Source organism: Mizuhopecten yessoensis, unplaced genomic scaffold (genome assembly GCF_002113885.1).
Source record: "Mizuhopecten yessoensis strain PY_sf001 unplaced genomic scaffold, ASM211388v2 scaffold10585, whole genome shotgun sequence".
Lineage (NCBI taxonomy): Eukaryota > Metazoa > Mollusca > Bivalvia > Pectinida > Pectinidae > Mizuhopecten > Mizuhopecten yessoensis.
The window spans coordinates 33,058-51,311 of record NW_018408620.1 but is presented as its reverse complement, the minus strand read 5'-3'; the positions used below and the strand labels follow the sequence as shown (position 1 = coordinate 51,311).

The 18,254-nt window shown below is 35.0% G+C and overlaps 2 protein-coding genes across 2 annotated transcripts in view; both read right to left on the bottom strand.

The window, feature by feature from the left end:
- Window positions 1–544: 544 nt before the first annotated feature.
- Window positions 545–10,049, bottom strand: LOC110461170 (innexin unc-9-like). The gene is made up of 2 exons (XM_021514516.1): window positions 9,961–10,049; window positions 545–2,849 (listed from the first exon to the last, which is right to left on the bottom strand). The coding sequence occupies exons 1-2, from the start codon at window positions 9,966–9,968 to the stop codon at window positions 1,652–1,654; spliced, it is 1,206 nt and encodes a 401-aa protein (XP_021370191.1). The 5' UTR covers window positions 9,969–10,049; the 3' UTR covers window positions 545–1,651.
- A 4,984-nt stretch (window positions 10,050–15,033) lies between these two features.
- The window catches only part of LOC110461156 (ryncolin-1-like), a 4,990-nt gene continuing 1,769 nt past the window's right edge, over window positions 15,034–18,254 (bottom strand). The window contains exons 2-4 of the mRNA XM_021514497.1: window positions 16,040–16,138; window positions 15,668–15,737; window positions 15,034–15,197 (exon numbers count right to left, since the gene is read on the bottom strand). Of these exons, the coding sequence (XP_021370172.1) occupies window positions 15,034–15,197; window positions 15,668–15,737; window positions 16,040–16,138 (333 nt within the window). The remainder of the gene's footprint in view (window positions 15,198–15,667; window positions 15,738–16,039; window positions 16,139–18,254) is intronic.

Below are 18,254 nucleotides of genomic sequence, written 5' to 3'. Positions count from 1 at the left end.
TGAATTAATATAGGAGAGATGGTCTACTTGAGCAAGTTCATCAACACAAAATCTGTTGGGTGTATATATTTCGTCTATGGTAACTAGAATTAGGGAGCGCTTCGGATAGTTACGTGGAATTTGTCAAACTCTCCAAATTAGTGGTAGACTGAAGTTTTATAAATCCAGTGAATTTCCATATGTTATATACTGTAGTGCAGCATGGTCAGTACAACTGGCGGATCATCTAAGGCCAAACACATGCAGCTAGATCCACTTCAGAGATTCCAAATGACACTTCTTTTATCAATATGTTTTGATATTAAAAAGTGCCGGTTCATTTAGAAGTATTTGATCTGCTTTTTAAAGGTCTACATGGAACAGTAACAAATTACTAATAAGACTTTTGTCTGGCAGGGAAAGTACAACCGAGATATAGAAATAATAGATTTTGGAAGCGAATAACATCTGTCATTCGAAACAACGAAGAACGCTTTATTCTAAACAATTTATTATTGCTGGTACCCAGATTCTAAAATGGAATTACAAAATAATTGGAGAATGTCAATACACTTCGCTCTTAAAAGTAGTCTTTAAATTAGTTTAACAAATCATGCTTGAATTGTGCTACATTCGCGTATAATTAGGTACATTTTCACGTTTATTTTGCATGTGTGTTTATTAGACAACTGCCACGATCCTTGCGTATTCCGTGATGTTCTTAACTTAAGAAATGGTGTGGAAATAAGTTTTAGGTTATTCTGACTTAATAACTAACTTAACTCTAATATACAAAATATAATTTCTAAATATGACATATGGTCTGGTTTTCCTCAATTCTAATTTGCTCATCCTTGGTTTCAGGTCCGGACAACTGACCACAGCTCGGAACTAGTAACGTTCATTAACAAATGGCCCTACGACCGACGGTTTCATTTCGTGCTTCGCACTCTAAAAAAATATCGGTAATCTGCCGTACTCAAAACGTGAAATATGAATGATATTCAGCAGAAAATAAAAAACCCATCACCTTTTCAGAATTTACAAACTAATTGCTTTTGTTTCATTGCTATTTGCACGTGAACATATCATTATCAATCAACAAACGTTTTCACAAATATACATGTATTCTTGTTTGGTTTTTTCTTTTCTTGCCAAATGGAGCAATATACACAATAAACTTGGTATTTTACTAAAAGCAATGAAAACTATAAGAGAAATGATAATTAGAAAAGATTCCCATTTATTAGAATATTGAAACAAATAAACGTCAAAAGAAATATGTAATATATAAATGGTAGATGTTATAAATACTGTACGTGTCTATTTATAACCAACCACGAGTGTATAATGTACTAGCCTGGGTGTAAAATGTACTGTGTAAGGGGCGACAACTCCGCTCTGACTAAGTTTCATTTGAAAACTTGATGTCTTGCGGATATCTTTACGTTTGTTAATCAAATAAGAAAAAAAATACAAGACGACCTCGTCTCGTTTCTAAATATCCTCTTACATCATAGATTACCAACGACACATCTCGGAAACAGTATATGTACCAAGACGATGTGAAGGTCTAATAGACCGCATTATAAATTAATGTAGTGGTTTTTAATAAAGCAAGAAGGATAACTCCTTTATTTCCGGAACACAAGAAAGGGTAACTCTTGTTTGACTACGCCTCTATGTCACATATGGCCATGAATTTCTGTACGTACGGTTTTTTACAATAATTTATCCAGAGTCTCTCCACCAGCTGGGACCCTATGACCTGACTTGTGTTATGACTTACTAACCATAAAATAAACACGCCATCATGTTTTAAATATGACTCAACAAAACTCTTTTCCACATCAAGTAGTTTTGCACTGTTTCGGATTTCTGCGGGAAATCTGGTATAATCCAGAAACTTCCGAATGTACATATTCTTCCTCTTCGGAAGAAACGTCATGATGATATTATACACAAAATATACACCATTTACAACTGACATGGTGATGAGTAGGAACCATAGTAGAATAAAGACTTTCTCATTGAATAAGTTGACCGGGAGAGAACATTGAATAGTCCATCGTTGGACATTTTGAAGTTGTCGAATGTTCATGTCACAGAATGCAACCCTGGGAAATCTTCTCAAATCCTCCCATTTTCGATTGGCAGTAATTCCGCGGACAAAGTCAGGCCCAAGGCTCATAAAGTCATTGCCAAGGAAGGCGTTTATCAGAAATATCTGCAAGACAGTATTCAGGAAGTAAAACAGACATGTAATTATGTAGATAAACGACAGGTAGTTTCCTGAGTTGATTCCACGAACATGGAGCGTTTCCTTGATCCGTTTGAATCGACGATTGGCTGATGGCTTTCCATCCCGGATGTCTATCCATTTATCAATGTATAATGTCACCACTTCAATGTGTTCATCACGCCTTTTAGGGGTCATGTAAGCGGCGTCGTTTGACATGAGTAGAATTTTCTTTATATTGATACCTGTATGTCCACACATTCCCTTCCAAAACAATCTCGGCATGTAAAACATTGCTGCTAAAAACACAAGAATAAGTGGGACCCATTGATAATACGAGATCTCGTGGTCCTCTCGGGATTCATCGGAAACCGGAAGTATTTCATTGAAAGGAACGGCGTAATTGTTATTTATCCAACAGAAACTGTTTGTATATGCCACATGGAATTTCTCGAATTGTGCCGGACAGAAGCAGGTGATAGGCTCGCCGACATATTGTCTTCCACATACAAGGACTGAAAGTGTAATCAAGAATGCCAAACACAACTTCCGGTTAGTCTGTTGAACAAACGTGTCGTCACTTACGTCAAAGGTCAAGATGGAAATCGCCTGCCCGGTTAGGTCGTCGAAGCTACCAATAGAATAAAAGTTTACATGTTAGATACTTCTATAAATATGTGACATTTGTATGACTTTAATTTCATCCATTCTTTCTCAAGACCTTTCAAAACATGATAATTTGTCCATTTAAATCAGATTTCTCTGCATTTGTTTTATGTATTTGGAGTTTAACGTTCTTGCATCTGCTAAACTCATGTTAAGACGATGTCAACGAACGATGGGATCACTTAAATACCATCTCGTTAAAATGTCATAATCTGGACTCGCTAGCATGCACTCAACCCAGTCACATAGTCTGGAAGTCATGGACTTTCTTTACCTAAAATTAAGCCAAATTAGTTTGTTGTCCTTTGTAAAATGTTTTATATTGTTTCAGGACACTGATTTATCATGCACGAAATATATGCTTGACATTACCGTGCAGTTAGGCTGAATTCTATGATTTTATGTTAGGGAAATGTTTTGAGAAGAAAATATTTACCTTACCCATATCGACTATCCAGAATGTTTTAATGGTAAAACGCTATTTTTCAAGCGTTAGATTATGTCCACTAGCAAACTTTTCCAAGTTTTTTATAGGTTTATGGGGCAAGGCAAATTCAAACGATTATGGTAAAAAGGCGTAAAAAATTGTTATTGCAGCAGAAAGGAAAAGTTTTTATTCCTATTTGGGTATGCTATTGTAAAACACAAACTATTTTGTTCTATCCTTTCTTATAACACTTAAGTCGAGAAGTTTACCTAAAAGTCAGACATGACCCCTTGAAATCAAAATAAAAACAAAACTCGCTTGAATAATTTTACCAACACAACAATCAGAGGGGTATCATGACATCGAGCGTCGCACCATTATATTTCTTCATTCCATTGTTAGAAACTTTAAAAGGTATGCTGACTATTGTTTCCAGTGACGGTAATACCGCGTTAGGCGCCCTAATAAAGTACATTACAATTTTAATTCCTGGTAAACTTATCCTTTAAACATTTAAACAAAAGATCACTAAAAGTGTTTCAAAACTTCGGTATTTTTCCGCCGGGTTTCTCTATTCATTACGTTGTTACAACTTGTGTATTATCTACATATAAATACGAAGTCCACTCAGTCCTGTAAAATTAATCCGAGGCTTAAAAATTATACTTCCAACAACACCACTAACTACATACACACAACACATGTATTTGGCAATTATTCTGAGTTTATACCGGGAACGCACGCAATTGTGACGTACACAGACAAGGAAATGATCCTTAGTAGTTTAATCCTATTCCTTCACACTTGTGACCCATTTATTGTTGCAAATACCTTTGCCTATTTGAATTCGTATTTCTGTGCTTAATCTTTTATACGTCATAACGCCACCCTTGCCAATATGAAGGCAGTGGGTTCTGTACCCAGGTCGGTACATACCAAAATCCTTTAAATAGCAGGTGTTATTGCCTGCTAAAGGATCAGCATTTAGAGTAAGCACGAATTGGTTAACCCGTAGTCACGTGACCGTAAGCAGTATTGTCCTCCGTCATGGTTTGTGAATGCGGTAGCACTCCAAAGCCGGCATCAGATCCGGGCTACGCCAAGGCAGCAGGCACACTAAAATACAGCCTCCAGCAGAAACTAGTACATTAAACATATGACAGTTTTGTTTGTTTGTTAACGTCTAAGGTCTTATGACTAGGGATGACTAGGGATACACAACCGAAAGGAAAGAGTAAATAAGAGAAAAAAGATAACAGAGGTCCAAAGTGTTGCTATGGGGACAGCAGCTCAATTTTGTCCTCTTAAGTGTCCCTCGAATAGAACACACCGACGAAAATCTCCGATTCTGCACGGGACCCAACGTTAGTTGCCTCTTGGTATACAGTGAGATTAAAATAAACTTTCACCCGGGATCTCAAGGGAGTGGATGATTCTTTTTCTCCTACCAGGTTGACCCTGTCCTATACATACTGAAATGTTAACGTCAACTCATTGCATTGTAGACGTGACGTAAATACATTGTTGACGTGACGTAAATACATTGTAGACGTGACGTAAATACATTGTTGACGTGACGTAAATACATTGTAGACGTGACGTAAATACATTGTAGACGTGACGTAAATACATTGTTGACGTGACGTAAATACATTGTAGACGTGACGTAAATACATTGTTGACGTGACGTAAATACATTGTTTACGTGACGTAAATACATTGTAGACGTGACGTAATACAATTGTTGACGTGACGTAATACCATTGTTATGAATACCGTCTCAATCCTAGGGTTAGGCAAGGCTATCTCACATCGGTAAAAGTGTGGATACACCTGTTTAGGACCAGAGAACAGCCGTCCTATTCTTTCCTCGGACCTTCACAAGACACGGACACAGAAGCACGTCTTTAGATAACATTACATTTGGAAGCTTAACCTATAAACCGAACACAATCTTTGCCTTACTTAGATAAACACAAGCATTTGGCCGGGTGTACCCTATGTATGATGATAACGTGAGATCCTCTGCAGAATCCTCGGTTTTTCATTCCTCTGTGCACTATTATAAGCGACAAAAGTGACACAAAACATATCTGTGACCGGTGTCATATACCCGCATCCAGTATTGTTGTTTGGTCAAAGTAGGAAACAGTTTTAAGAAGACACTTTCGTCATATTGCCGAGGCTTTTACGATATTTTATACTAAATATGTGTACAAATAAACATAAGCCTTGGGCCTTTTACACCATGGCTGGCAGCAGGAAAAGGAATTTCATAACAGTTATTGCAGAACAATAAAACCCTATGCAGTTTGTGAAGAAAGGGGTAACACTACTTCGTTATTTTATTGAAATATGGTTCATAATACTTGTAATTTGAAGAAAGCGATAACTTTTATTGATAATTGTGACTTGTTGATATCTGGAGTGTTTTCGGTTTAGTTTGGTTTTATTAAGTTTAACGTCCTATGAAAAGCCAAGGTCATTTAAGGACGTGTCTCCAATAAGAAGTACCATCTTCAGGATTTCGGTATGTGCCGGCCAGGGGACAGAACCGATTGCGTAAAGCTTCAACCGCTACTCCTACACTTGATAATTTTGTCATAAAATACAAGATGGAGAATGTGTCAGAAATCTGAAAACCATAAGGTACAATATAATCAATAAAACTAATTGATAATGTAATAGGGAATGAAGAAAAACATGATATTTCGTCACAGGGAGTCAAATCCTAAGATTTTGAAATTTCTCCCTTTAACGGCTTTCGCACCGTATGACTTGTAAATATGATTTGCTGAAGGATTAAGATGATTCTAATTGGCATGGCCATCTAAAATGAAAGGACCTGTTACAGGAACAAAAGAATTTTGCCCACAAAGCAATTTAACCATTACTGGGTTATATTTGTAGCTCCCTAAGACACGACCCATGAGATATTTTTTAAAAATTCAAAAAGGTCCCCAGGGCCTGTGCTATGAACTATTTAGTGCCGCCTTCCAAAGGTGTACGACAGGGTTCACTTTTTTGTCCAAAAAACTATCAAAACAATGTTTTACGTTATGTCCTTTTGTAACAACAGAATGCATTTCGACCACACACAAAGTCTAAGTGTACTATGACGTTGAATTCAAACAACGAATTAGAAAATGTGCTGCAGTTGTACAGTGTTTAACGTCCTAGTGTTTAACATTTGTCCAGTGTTGTATGGGGGTTTAACGTCCTAGTGTTTACCATTTGTCCAGTGTTGTATGGGAGTTTAACGTCCTAGTGTTTACCATTTGTCCAGTGTTGTATGGGGGTTTAACGTCCTAGTGTTTACCATTTGTCCAGTGTTGTATGGGGTTTTACCATTGGTATTGCTTCTTTGACCCTCATACATAATACAAATTTGTGTTTATATATGAACTTGTTATTTTTATAAGCAGATATGTTTTTGTAAAAATATTTGTATGTTTGTTTTGTATATGAATGTGGTTTATTTTGTATTTTCTATACACATATTTGTATTTTTGTTATTAAATGTACCGGTATGTGTTTTATATTAACACATTGGTATAAAACATGTATGAATTTTGTGACGTATTTCGTGAATACGTGATTTGTATAAGAAGGTTTGTATATTGTACGTGCAAGAACACATAGTGTTTGCATTTTTATATACACGTTTGTATTTTTTGTTTTATAAAATCAGATGTAACCTTTGTTTAAACATGTAGACATTTATGTATTTTTTATGTTAGTGTGTTGTATAAAGAGCTGTACATGTACACGAATGCTTAGTGAATATACGGGTTAGTATTTGTATATTAAAGCAGATATTTTTATACACATTACCATAAAGGCACGATTTTGTATAGACATGCTTGTTCATTTAATATTGTATATACAAATATGTAATATATAAGTATAGACAGACAGACATTCGTTTGTGTAATTTTGCATTGTGTTATAATTATCTGAATATATATTTTCGTTGACTATGTATTTTCATCGTTCCGTCCAGACACAACGCATTGGAAAATGTTCGTAAGAAATTGTGTTGACAATTATTATCAGAAAGTACAAATAACATTGACGCACTCAGTAAATATGAATCGGTACATCCACAGAGGCCCTAACCCTTTATGGGAGCTTAGCAGAAAGCATGCAAAATCAACTTGAAAAATTGCTGAGCTTATAAAACTGGCGTATAGTTTTGAGTTGGAAGAAGTCCAATGTAAATTATGTGGTACACAGAGTAATGACCAAAAAGATACAATGTAGGTTTTCTACTTGAAGGTTGAAGTCAGATTAATATAACAGAAACAGAATGGGGAGCACTTATGGTAAACATGGCGACAAATATGCCCAGCATGACTACTAAAACGAATGAACTCTTATGAACGGTTCTGTCATGAATTGTTAAAAATAAAGTGTGTTATAACGTATGTATGCTGTAGAACAATCATTGTCATGTCATTGTTCGCCTAAGTATATGATAGTATATTGAAAATACTATGAATATGAATGAACTACAAATCACAGGTAGGGGGATATAAAGAATGTCTGTATGTCTGCTTCTGCTTTGATTAAAGACACAAATTGGAGACTAAACGTGTTATGCAAATGGAGACACTCTCTAATGTTATAAGATAATTGAAGATACTTGTTTATCTCCAGTTATGTCAGCGCTCTGTGGAGTTTCATTGTTGATGTATGGGAGGAGTGTGCTCCTCGTGTGGTGACAGATATAAAGGACCCTGCCTGGGGCGCCATGTATAAACTTATATGTTATCTATCTACCGAGATAAAAGGTCATCAACCAGCAAAGGTATGGTGGAAGTGTATTGTGGTAAATAGAAGTATTCGGTATATTATCTAATTTACCTTTATCTTACATACATACAAAATTTACACATATTCATCGAAAAACACAAATATTTATTTAATATGCACATATATAAAAGATACATGCACATGTAAGTCTCTTGGCTAGGGACAAGTTGACAATACTTTTATGAAATTATTTTTTTCTATAACATTTCGAGCTTTAACTGCGACGTCATAAAACGCTGAAAAGAAAAACAAATTGCAAATCTTTACTAATTAACTTTTGAAAAAATGAATTGATTTTTTTTGAAATTTCTCAACAATCTTATTTTACGATTAAATTATAACATCGCCAATATTGACATAGATTACCACAATTATTACCAAATAAAGTTTCATACAACGAATAAAAACTTTTATCGTTGATGTAATAAATTAAGTCATGTATAAGTGTAAATGTATGGGAACAACTGAGTGTAGCTAGGCAAATATTCTATGGAAATGACGAGTAAGCGAGTAGGGTTTTAAACGTATATGGGTAGTAGTATGTCTCGTACAATTACCGTGTAAAAAGCACTTGAACAAATAAAGTTGAAGCACAAATGTTGCATTTTGTTAAAATACAGACATGGTATTCATAATTTGAAAATCGAGAGGGCAAAGTTTGAAAGACTCGAAGACAACCCTTTAGAGGGTAGCATAGGAAGATTTCAGTAAGTTTGGTAAGAAGATCTACATGGATGAAATAAAAACCAGATATAGTGTATTTGATAATATCAGGTTCGTTCATATTATTACTAATGTCTATTTTGCCCTTCCTAATAGTATAAAATAACAAGTTATCTAAATATTGCTTACATCGAAATAGATTTCAAGGCCTCTCGGTATTGTGAACATTATATACATATATGTGCTACAGATCAGCTTTTCAATCTTAAATATGGTTGACATTTAAGTATCATTGTACTAAATACCGTGTTGGAGTGTACATGTGTATTGTATGCGTTGTATTCATACCTGGTGAAATGTGTAAAGTGTAAAACGATTATAACCATAAAGGATATTTTGAGTAGTCATTAGATATAATGAATAAGATACAGTATGACTATTATTGCGTAGCCAGTGGAGATACTCTATACAACCATTTAATTAAACTTGATTCGTAAAAGATTTTAAGAAAAAATGTTTACATTTATATATGAGAAAGATTCCAAAATAGGCTTCAGCAGAAATATTTCCTCTCTGTAAGTGTTTACAGGTCACCTCTAGTCTATAAGATGTATTTATGACAACATCAAATAACATTTCTGTTTACTATAATATTTGAAATATATATATATATAAGTATTATTTAATAACTTTAAAACTATCAAGTGGATTACGGAAGGATTTCGAAATCTTCATACTTAGGTCATTTATGTGGTATTTATACATTTCAATCATGAACCTAAAATGACCTTAGCTGTCGTTGATAGGACGTACCAACGTTTACATCCAACCATCTTTAAATGATTAGATACACTTTTCAATCAATTGTACCAATGCTATAAATTACAAAATCTAGTGAATAAATACACTTGTAATTGAATATCATAATTATCAGCATAATGTGTTTATGTTTCAATAATCAAAGAGATAATTAATATAGAAAATATCAAGTTCTTTTGACAATGATATATTCTAGGCTTGTGAGTGCTTACTATCGTATTTTCGTTATTTTATGAAAAATGAATAATATATATATATAAATATTATGTATATAAATAATTCAATAATCAAAGAAAGGGTTGAATAAAATGTACATGTTTTAACTGTAATTGTACAATGATAAATTACTTACAGTCCCATCCCAGGAATGGTCGAACGGGTGCAGACACCATCAGTGGTAAAACCCTATAGCCAGACTATTCATGTGTACGTACCACTTATACACCCAACATGAATATGGCGAATGTTTATATAAAGCTCTTTACACTGAAAGCCAATTTTCAGGTATATTTAAAGTGTCCAGACCCGCTGGTATTATGACCATAAGATTGTGGCTAATACCTATGTGTGTAAACACGAGGGGAGAGGATTAAACGTCCTCGGCATTTATATGTCGATCATTCGGTAGTTCTAAGTCAGCTGTGGACCAAAGTGTTTGTAGTATGATTAAGAGTAATGTATGTCTGACATGCGTTAATATATTTTAAAATAGTTTGTAAGTTTGTTAGGAGTTTTATACCGTTTCTACACAAATGTGAAAGGCATTTTATATATACCCCACGGAAAGGCGAGCATGTGAAGTAAAAGATACAGTTAGGTAGCCGTCGATTCTTTGATGCCTCGTTATACACAGACCTCTGTATTTGAAGTATGGTATCGTTATTATCATTATTAATTCGTAACAGATAATCAAAACAAAAGAGGTAATTTGGCCCAATAAAGGGTTAACAAAACACATTACAAGGAAATGATATCATGCCTCAAACATATATACATGTATATATAAATTCTGCATTTTTATTACTGGATAACGATGACGTAGCTATTTGCGCGTGACAATGAATGATGTGCTGATGGAGGTTAAAAAGAGAAAGTTACAAATTAAAACCATGATGTAAATATTTTTGACGATGAAACAGAAAATGATGTTGCCGTAAACAACTCTTATTAAAATTTCAATTATTCTACTCAATATGACAATATAGACGGAAAAGCCAGTGATATCATAGAAAAGGATAGCAAATATAACCTGTACAAGACATCCATCTTTATCATGGTATCTATATTAACGTTATGGCAGTGCTGAAGATCCCTCTCCATGATTCAAAATATCGAATACTTGTTTCGAAGACGTATTTGAGTGAAATGTGCGACATGTATATTACCGAACGAGTGTGTGATCAGTGAAATGTGCGACATGTATATTACCGAACGAGTGTGTGATCAGTGAAATGTGCGACATGTATATTACCGAACGAGTGTGTGATCAGTGAAATGTGCGACATGTATATTACCGAACGAGTGTGTGATCAGTGAAATGTGCGACATGTATATTACCGAACGAGTGTGTGATCAGTGAAATGTGCGACATGTATATTACCGAACGAGTGTGTGATCAGTGAAATGTGCGACATGTATATTACCGAACGAGTGTGTGATCAGTGAAATGTGCGACATGTATATTACCGAACGAGTGTGTGATCAGTGAAATGTGCGACATGTATATTACCGAACGAGTGTGTGATCAGTGAAATGTGCGACATGTATATTACCGAACGAGTGTGTGATCAGTGAAATGTGCGACACGTATATTACCGAACGAGTGTGTGATCAGTATTAATCCACGTTTTTGCATTAATTCTACATTTACTTGTTTGTTACAAAAACATGCATTTGTGTTTTATCTTGATAATATAGATCACTGCTTTGCAAATTAAGATTCTCGATAAATGGTTGATTGTTTTATTTTTTATGTGTTACTCATTAAAAGATATTCATGTTGCAGTGAGATGACAATCCTTCAATTAAATTGAGGGCTGATTTGTTCAAATTCAAAGTGGGACCTAATCCAGTGTAATGCGAGGTACGCCTCTTTAACGGATCTCACCCTCAATACACAATATGGTTACTCGATCTGATTAATATTACTGTACAAACGTCACATAATTTTACTACTGTTGTAACCCTTTGTAGTCTTAGTTCTTTAATTAACAAAGAGTAAAATCACGTGATTTAAATGTCCGCCTCGGTTGAGCTATTTTTCACCGCACTTTCACACTGATGGTATTGTATGTGAATCGAAATAAAAATACAAGTATTGTGACAACCTGTCCTTTCCAACAAATTGGTTCTGGCTTTATATGGGTTAACGTCCTTTTAACAGACAAGGTCATTTAAGGATGTGCTTCTGTATGTGTAAGATATGCATGTATGTGTGAATGACGGTAATGGAATGCCACAATCCGACACGGAATGTAGGGTGCGTCCCCACTGAAATACCATGCTGAAAACACCCAGCTGCACGCTGCACACAACCAATCTGCTTTATTAAACAGCAGAATAATGGAATACAAAAGTATTAATGATATATCTTCATTAAAAGTGGGTTACATCTTTCATTAGAAATCGGGATTACATCATATTGAATATATTTGACTAGACAGGAAATCGAGTTAGGAGGTTTTATTGTTTCCATTGGTGTTTTTTTTTTTATATATTAGTAGATACGATTACGCAACAATCGTATTATTTAAACGCATCAAGATGATTAAAGAAAACCCCAAAACGTATTTTCAGATATCAAAGTTTATTCTAAACGAGAGAAATATCATAAAAAGTAAATAGGACAACAAGAGAAGTTAAGCTATATTTCAAATATAAATAAAAACATGACATTAAAAATCGTAGGGAAAAAACGGTTGGTATATGTTATGAAACAAAGTAGGAATTCCAGAGTCGTTTGTTAATGTTTTATTCAATTGGAAAAATATTAATAATTGTTTTTAAATTACAAAAAGCGACACCGGAGGTTTTAAATTGGTCAATTTACATAAATATAATGCAGTTTTGTTTTTGTTTGGATTATTAAGTTTAGCCCCTTAGTAACAGAAAGGCCATTTACGGACGTGACTATTTGTATTTTAGGTATGCGTGTATTTCATCTGGAGGCGATATGTTGGTGTATTTGCCCCCTCCCCCCGTATTGGGGATCTCAAGCCGGCTTAAGAGTGTTTTTTCTTAGTTGCCAAACGGCCTAGCAACAATAACGTCATATCGGGCCTGAAAACTGCAATTAGGGACAATTACAAAACAGAATACACCGAAAGGAAAATGAACGGTAAAAGTTTCAAAAAGGAATATATAAGTACTAGGTGACATGGTCAGACGTTATTAGTGTTTGAAAATTACTTGTGTTTTCATGTCTGACACATTATAATATTTATTTCGAATCTGTCTAAAACCGACACATTCGTTCAATATGCGAAACAGACATTTGTTCGTTACACGACAAAGTAAAGAGGGACGATAATTTCGCCGAAGTAAGTACGCACGGGGATAATATGTATGTCCATTACAAAATCGCGAGGGGAAGTTTGCCCACAGTAGATTGAATAGCAAAAGTTTTCTTGTTAATATTATATTCGTTGCCAGTTACGTTTGATTACTCTGGTAACATCGTGTTTACAAGCAGAGTAAGGCATTGGTCGGTTGCATGTAAAGTGCGGTGCGACTTCCGACATGACTAGGGACCTATAGAATCGTCCAACAACATCCCATCAGTTTCTATTCAGTTTGAATTTTTTAATTTTATAAATGAAACGTTGACCTACAGACATTTTCATATCACCTTCTGGTTTTGGGCCAAATTTTCAAGTCCAATGACAACCAAGTTTTACTTCATATCATCGACTCATTTTCATACATTTAATATTCACAAATACATGTTAAATATTAATTATACAAACGAGAAACAGAATCAATAAGTCTCTCGCTTAATTGTGTACATATTCAGAATACACCTCTGCAGGTCAGATGTTTAGAAATGTACAATTTAAATGATGTACAGTAATATTGACATTTAAGTAATATTTTCGTTCCCTTTGTTGAGTTTTTAATGTCATCGCACCAGACAATTTGCAGAGAGAATCTATGGAGACAAACCAAGAACAAAAGAGGGGGCAAAAACGCAGGCATCACATCGATTGTAACTTCTTCTTCACTATCTTTCAAGCAAAAGACGAAAAGGATGATAGATTCTGTTAGGGATACCATATTCGTTGCCTCATGCAATAACATGCAATTGGAGACAGCAGGCTTCAGGTAATATACCACAGCGTTGGCTTGATTATAGCGCGAATTATATACACACTTAAGATAAATTCCATGTTTCGCTACTGGTACTGTAAACGTGGAATATTACGAGCGGGGGAAATTTACGCTTATAACGCGGAGTTGGATCGTCCGCGTAAATTTCCCCCGCGCGTATGGTTTCGTCGATAGCGTGAGGAACAACAACTCTGATATATATTTGTATATGTGTGTGTGTGATGTCCTCCTGTAATATTGCTTTTAATTTGTAAACGTATTACTAATCAACGCTCATTGTCTTGTAATGGTAAAAAATAAAAACAATAACAACTGAAATAAACTACTTGATTAATTGAAGTTTTTAATGAACAACAAATTTGAATATATATATAAAGGCACAGAAAAAGTCGTGAATAAACCCGGATGCATCGAGGTCCGGTACGCATCACTCACACACGTGTATACGGGACACAAACAGCTAGCAGTCGTGTGCAACGATCCCTACACAGGTAAATGCACATGTCATCATGGAAGCGACATTAACTGCGCTCGATCGGTTACGATAACTTACGAATAGTGTATGGTTTAATCATTGTTATTTGTAACTAGTATATATTAATTATATTTGACTCACAATGGCATACAATTCTAGTGCTGCAATGAACTGCCAGATAGTTAGCTATACATGTTGATAAGATTATATTTGCTGGAAACGTTTTATGCTGTTACTATGTTACTGTAACATTGTATGTTTAGACATTTGCTGCTCTTAATGCTTCGAACGGTTTTAAGAAGAGCATAAACGAACTGCAGAAAAAGATTTTAAATGTTGATTCAGATAGAGAGAAGATATTTTGAAATGCGTACATCAAATCACTTTGATAAAATCATGTCGCAATGGTTCTCTTCTCTTAAAATCCTATTTGATCCGTCTAACCATCATCGTTGAGGATTACAGGGAGTAACGGTAACCTGTAAACGTTTGCCACACTACGCCGTTTGCATAGGTCGTTGTGTTGCCCCGTAAGTATTAACCGTTGGGATTGGACGCGTGGCAGCTTGAATACCACCACGCACCATCAAGTTGTAATGGCCTGTTTTTCTTAAAATCTAGGCTTCAAAGCGTACCTGAATACCCTGCTATATCCAGATTGTAGCTGGTTGTTGCATTGCCGACAGCAAAAAAATTGTACATGGCATACACTTTCGTGCCATTAAAAGCTTCCAGATCTATCCTTAGTTCACTATTTCGTAGCGCGAGTAGATTCAGATTGTCGTTTCCTAAAATGGAATAATAATAATTCATAACTTTAAAAAGAAAATTCTGAACAGCAGAATTACAGGATTCAGGAAGTCATCTTAGAATGAAATACATATGAACCTACACGAAGCGTGGGCGGAACAAGGTCATCTGTATGGTTATGTGCATATTGCTATACACGAGACGCATGCTTTTTTTTCTTTTAAAACACCCCAGTATTCCTTAGTAGCACCCTTAATGGTTTCTGATACTATATTATCATTGTATGTTATGTAAATGAAGGAAGTTGCCGTCACATGAAGGCACTGCAGTTAATTTCACCAGAAATAAATCCTAACAATAAAACTCTTACAAGTCTCATTTAATCATTGGCTGCCATGTATAGAATGACTTAATAAATACAGAATGGTTTACAGCAGAGGATCGCAACGTTTCTATAACCACTTATTTCGCGGTAACTTACCCAACCACTATTCCTCGCTCTTGTTACCAAATCCGGCAGCGTAGACGCTCCATCCAAGGTTAAAGTCAACTGATCCGTCCATTCGCCTTTGGAAAACCTCTCACAACGTGATTATATATGTGAATTTTAAACCATGTGTATAGGTATGTTTACATCACTTATTATCCATTCAATATCCATGAAAATTAGAATAGGAAATAAATAGATATACTGATTATTAATAGGCTCGTGCATGTATAATAATATTAATTTGATACAGAAGGTCTATTCTTTCCCCGAATCCGCTTGTGTTCATTATATTGCTTAAAGTAAGAGAGTATATTTCGTTAATTATATATAAATAATGTGTTATATCTCTTTCATTATTTTACTTGCTTAAATAATTGAACATTTACTCACCGTCCACCCTCCTCCATCCGTTTTCATATCGCAGTAAGCTTCTACTAAGTTGTCGCCGACGGTGATATTGTATGCCTTACTGATGACATCGCCAGCATCCTAGGCTTCCAGACAGTCTTTATAGGTAGGACGGCTCGTACGCAGAAGAGTCGAGGAAGGGATCATGCCTAAAGAACGGTCGAACAAAACGTATCAATAAGAACACGACATGAAATACTGTACAAATGTTTAATTTTTAACTGTTTTGTGGGCATTAAGTTTCGCGCAACTCCGCCCTGTCAAATTTTTATGTAACTGGCTACTCCCGCATATCGAACTTAATAAACTGTGTTTACAGGTAAATTTGACAAGCATAGAAATTATAAGAGTCACTGACACGTCCATTTTAACCCGAGTTTTGAACACTTTTAATAAAAGTTAGTGACACCTTGTGTAACGTAAAATGACGTCGTTTTTTATCATATACGAAGTCGCTTTTTAGATGTTTTATCATATTTTGCATTATGTTTGGTGACTCCATTGTACGTTACGTACGGAAAAAGAAGAATAATCAACATGAGCTCATTAACTCTTTTCATAATTGTTGTGAAATAAATAAAGTTTAAAAGATGGCCTAGATTAGAAGGAGAAGCTAGATGTGAGGTTGTTTACTGGCTTATATTCTCAAAATCGTTTCCATCGGTTTAGAACGAGTCGGTTGTCCCATTTTTAGATTTTGCTGTTCATACATTGTACGCTGTTTTGACTATACTTCTACAATTCTGTTTATTAGTATTGATTTTATCAACATACATTGTAGTGATTCAGAAAATTATAATGATGCATGCAATTTTACTCGAAATAATAAAATGATCTCACGATTTATACTGATGTTTGAGACTCTAAATGTGGCGCAACGTTATACTCAACACAATAGATCCATACAAAGCTTCCTGCTGGGTAAGGGTTACATTCTGTTCATAGCGGTTTGGAGAAGACTTGGTAAATATGCCAATCACTAATCCCAATGAAACTTCTAACGTCATTTGTGACGTCATTTCTGCTTCCGTAAATCTTTTTTTAAATCTCTGCACTCTTTTGGCGCAAATTTATAAAATTTCTTTGAAACCTCTCACCCTGCAGATGTTACCCGTTACATGAATTTTTGTGACGTTTTCGAGGTTGTTTAGGTGAAACAGAATTTTTCATGTGTGTTGTCCATAAATACCATAAGACGAATGAACTTGAAGAAACGTTTTCTGTGATATATATTGTGAAATGAAGTTCTTAAAACTGAATAAAACAATGATACTTTTAGCGGGCACCATGCGTGTTTTGAAGCGGTGTCACCAACATCGCGCGTAACGTCTTTACATCCGAGTTAATTGTACTTAATTATTTTGCAACAACACCGGTAGGGTAACGTCACTGTACCTAAAACGGTAAACTAAAGTGAAAACGACCCAATAAACTGTCATGCAATGCAAAGAAGTACTTTTGTGCATGCAGTTTTCACAGTTTATTGGCTGCTAATTATCGTTACTTGGTCAATATGAAGGAAAAAACTACTTTCGTGATCTACGTTCTGTGCGACGCTATTCATTTGGACATCATTTTCAAACGTTTTTCTTTTATCATAACTAATGCTAGTTTAGAGAAGACATTTCATCAGGACTCCTTTCGACTCTTAACACATTTTAACTGTATAACATTCTGCTGATATTCATCGAGTTTCCCCAAATATTTGCCAAAATACCAAAGTGTCCCTTTTAGGNTTTTTTAATCATAACTTATATAATTGTAATTAAATGGAACTTTATCTTCCCTGTACTGTCGTAAGAATATCCCATCTGAGTACATGTTTCATGTTATAATATTTAAGGTTTAACTTTCTTTTTAGTTTAGGTTATCGGGTGATAATTAATCGGCGAAACCGATAAAGAAGAAATAATTTACCCGGGTTCCATTGTAGTTATCACCCGATAACCTAAACTGAATAGAAAGTTAATCCTTATATAGCCTTTTTCTTAACATAAAACGCGTCCATTTATGTCATCAAAGTAAACGTATATAAATGAACACACAATCCAGCCGTCCTGTCAGTCAACAACGTGACGTCATCGGAATGTATGAATTTCAACAATGTATGTTTACATTTCAACAATGTATTTTTTGCATGAATACACTAATGAGTTACAAATCTGGCATCCGAGGTACTCTTGTTACACGGGTATAT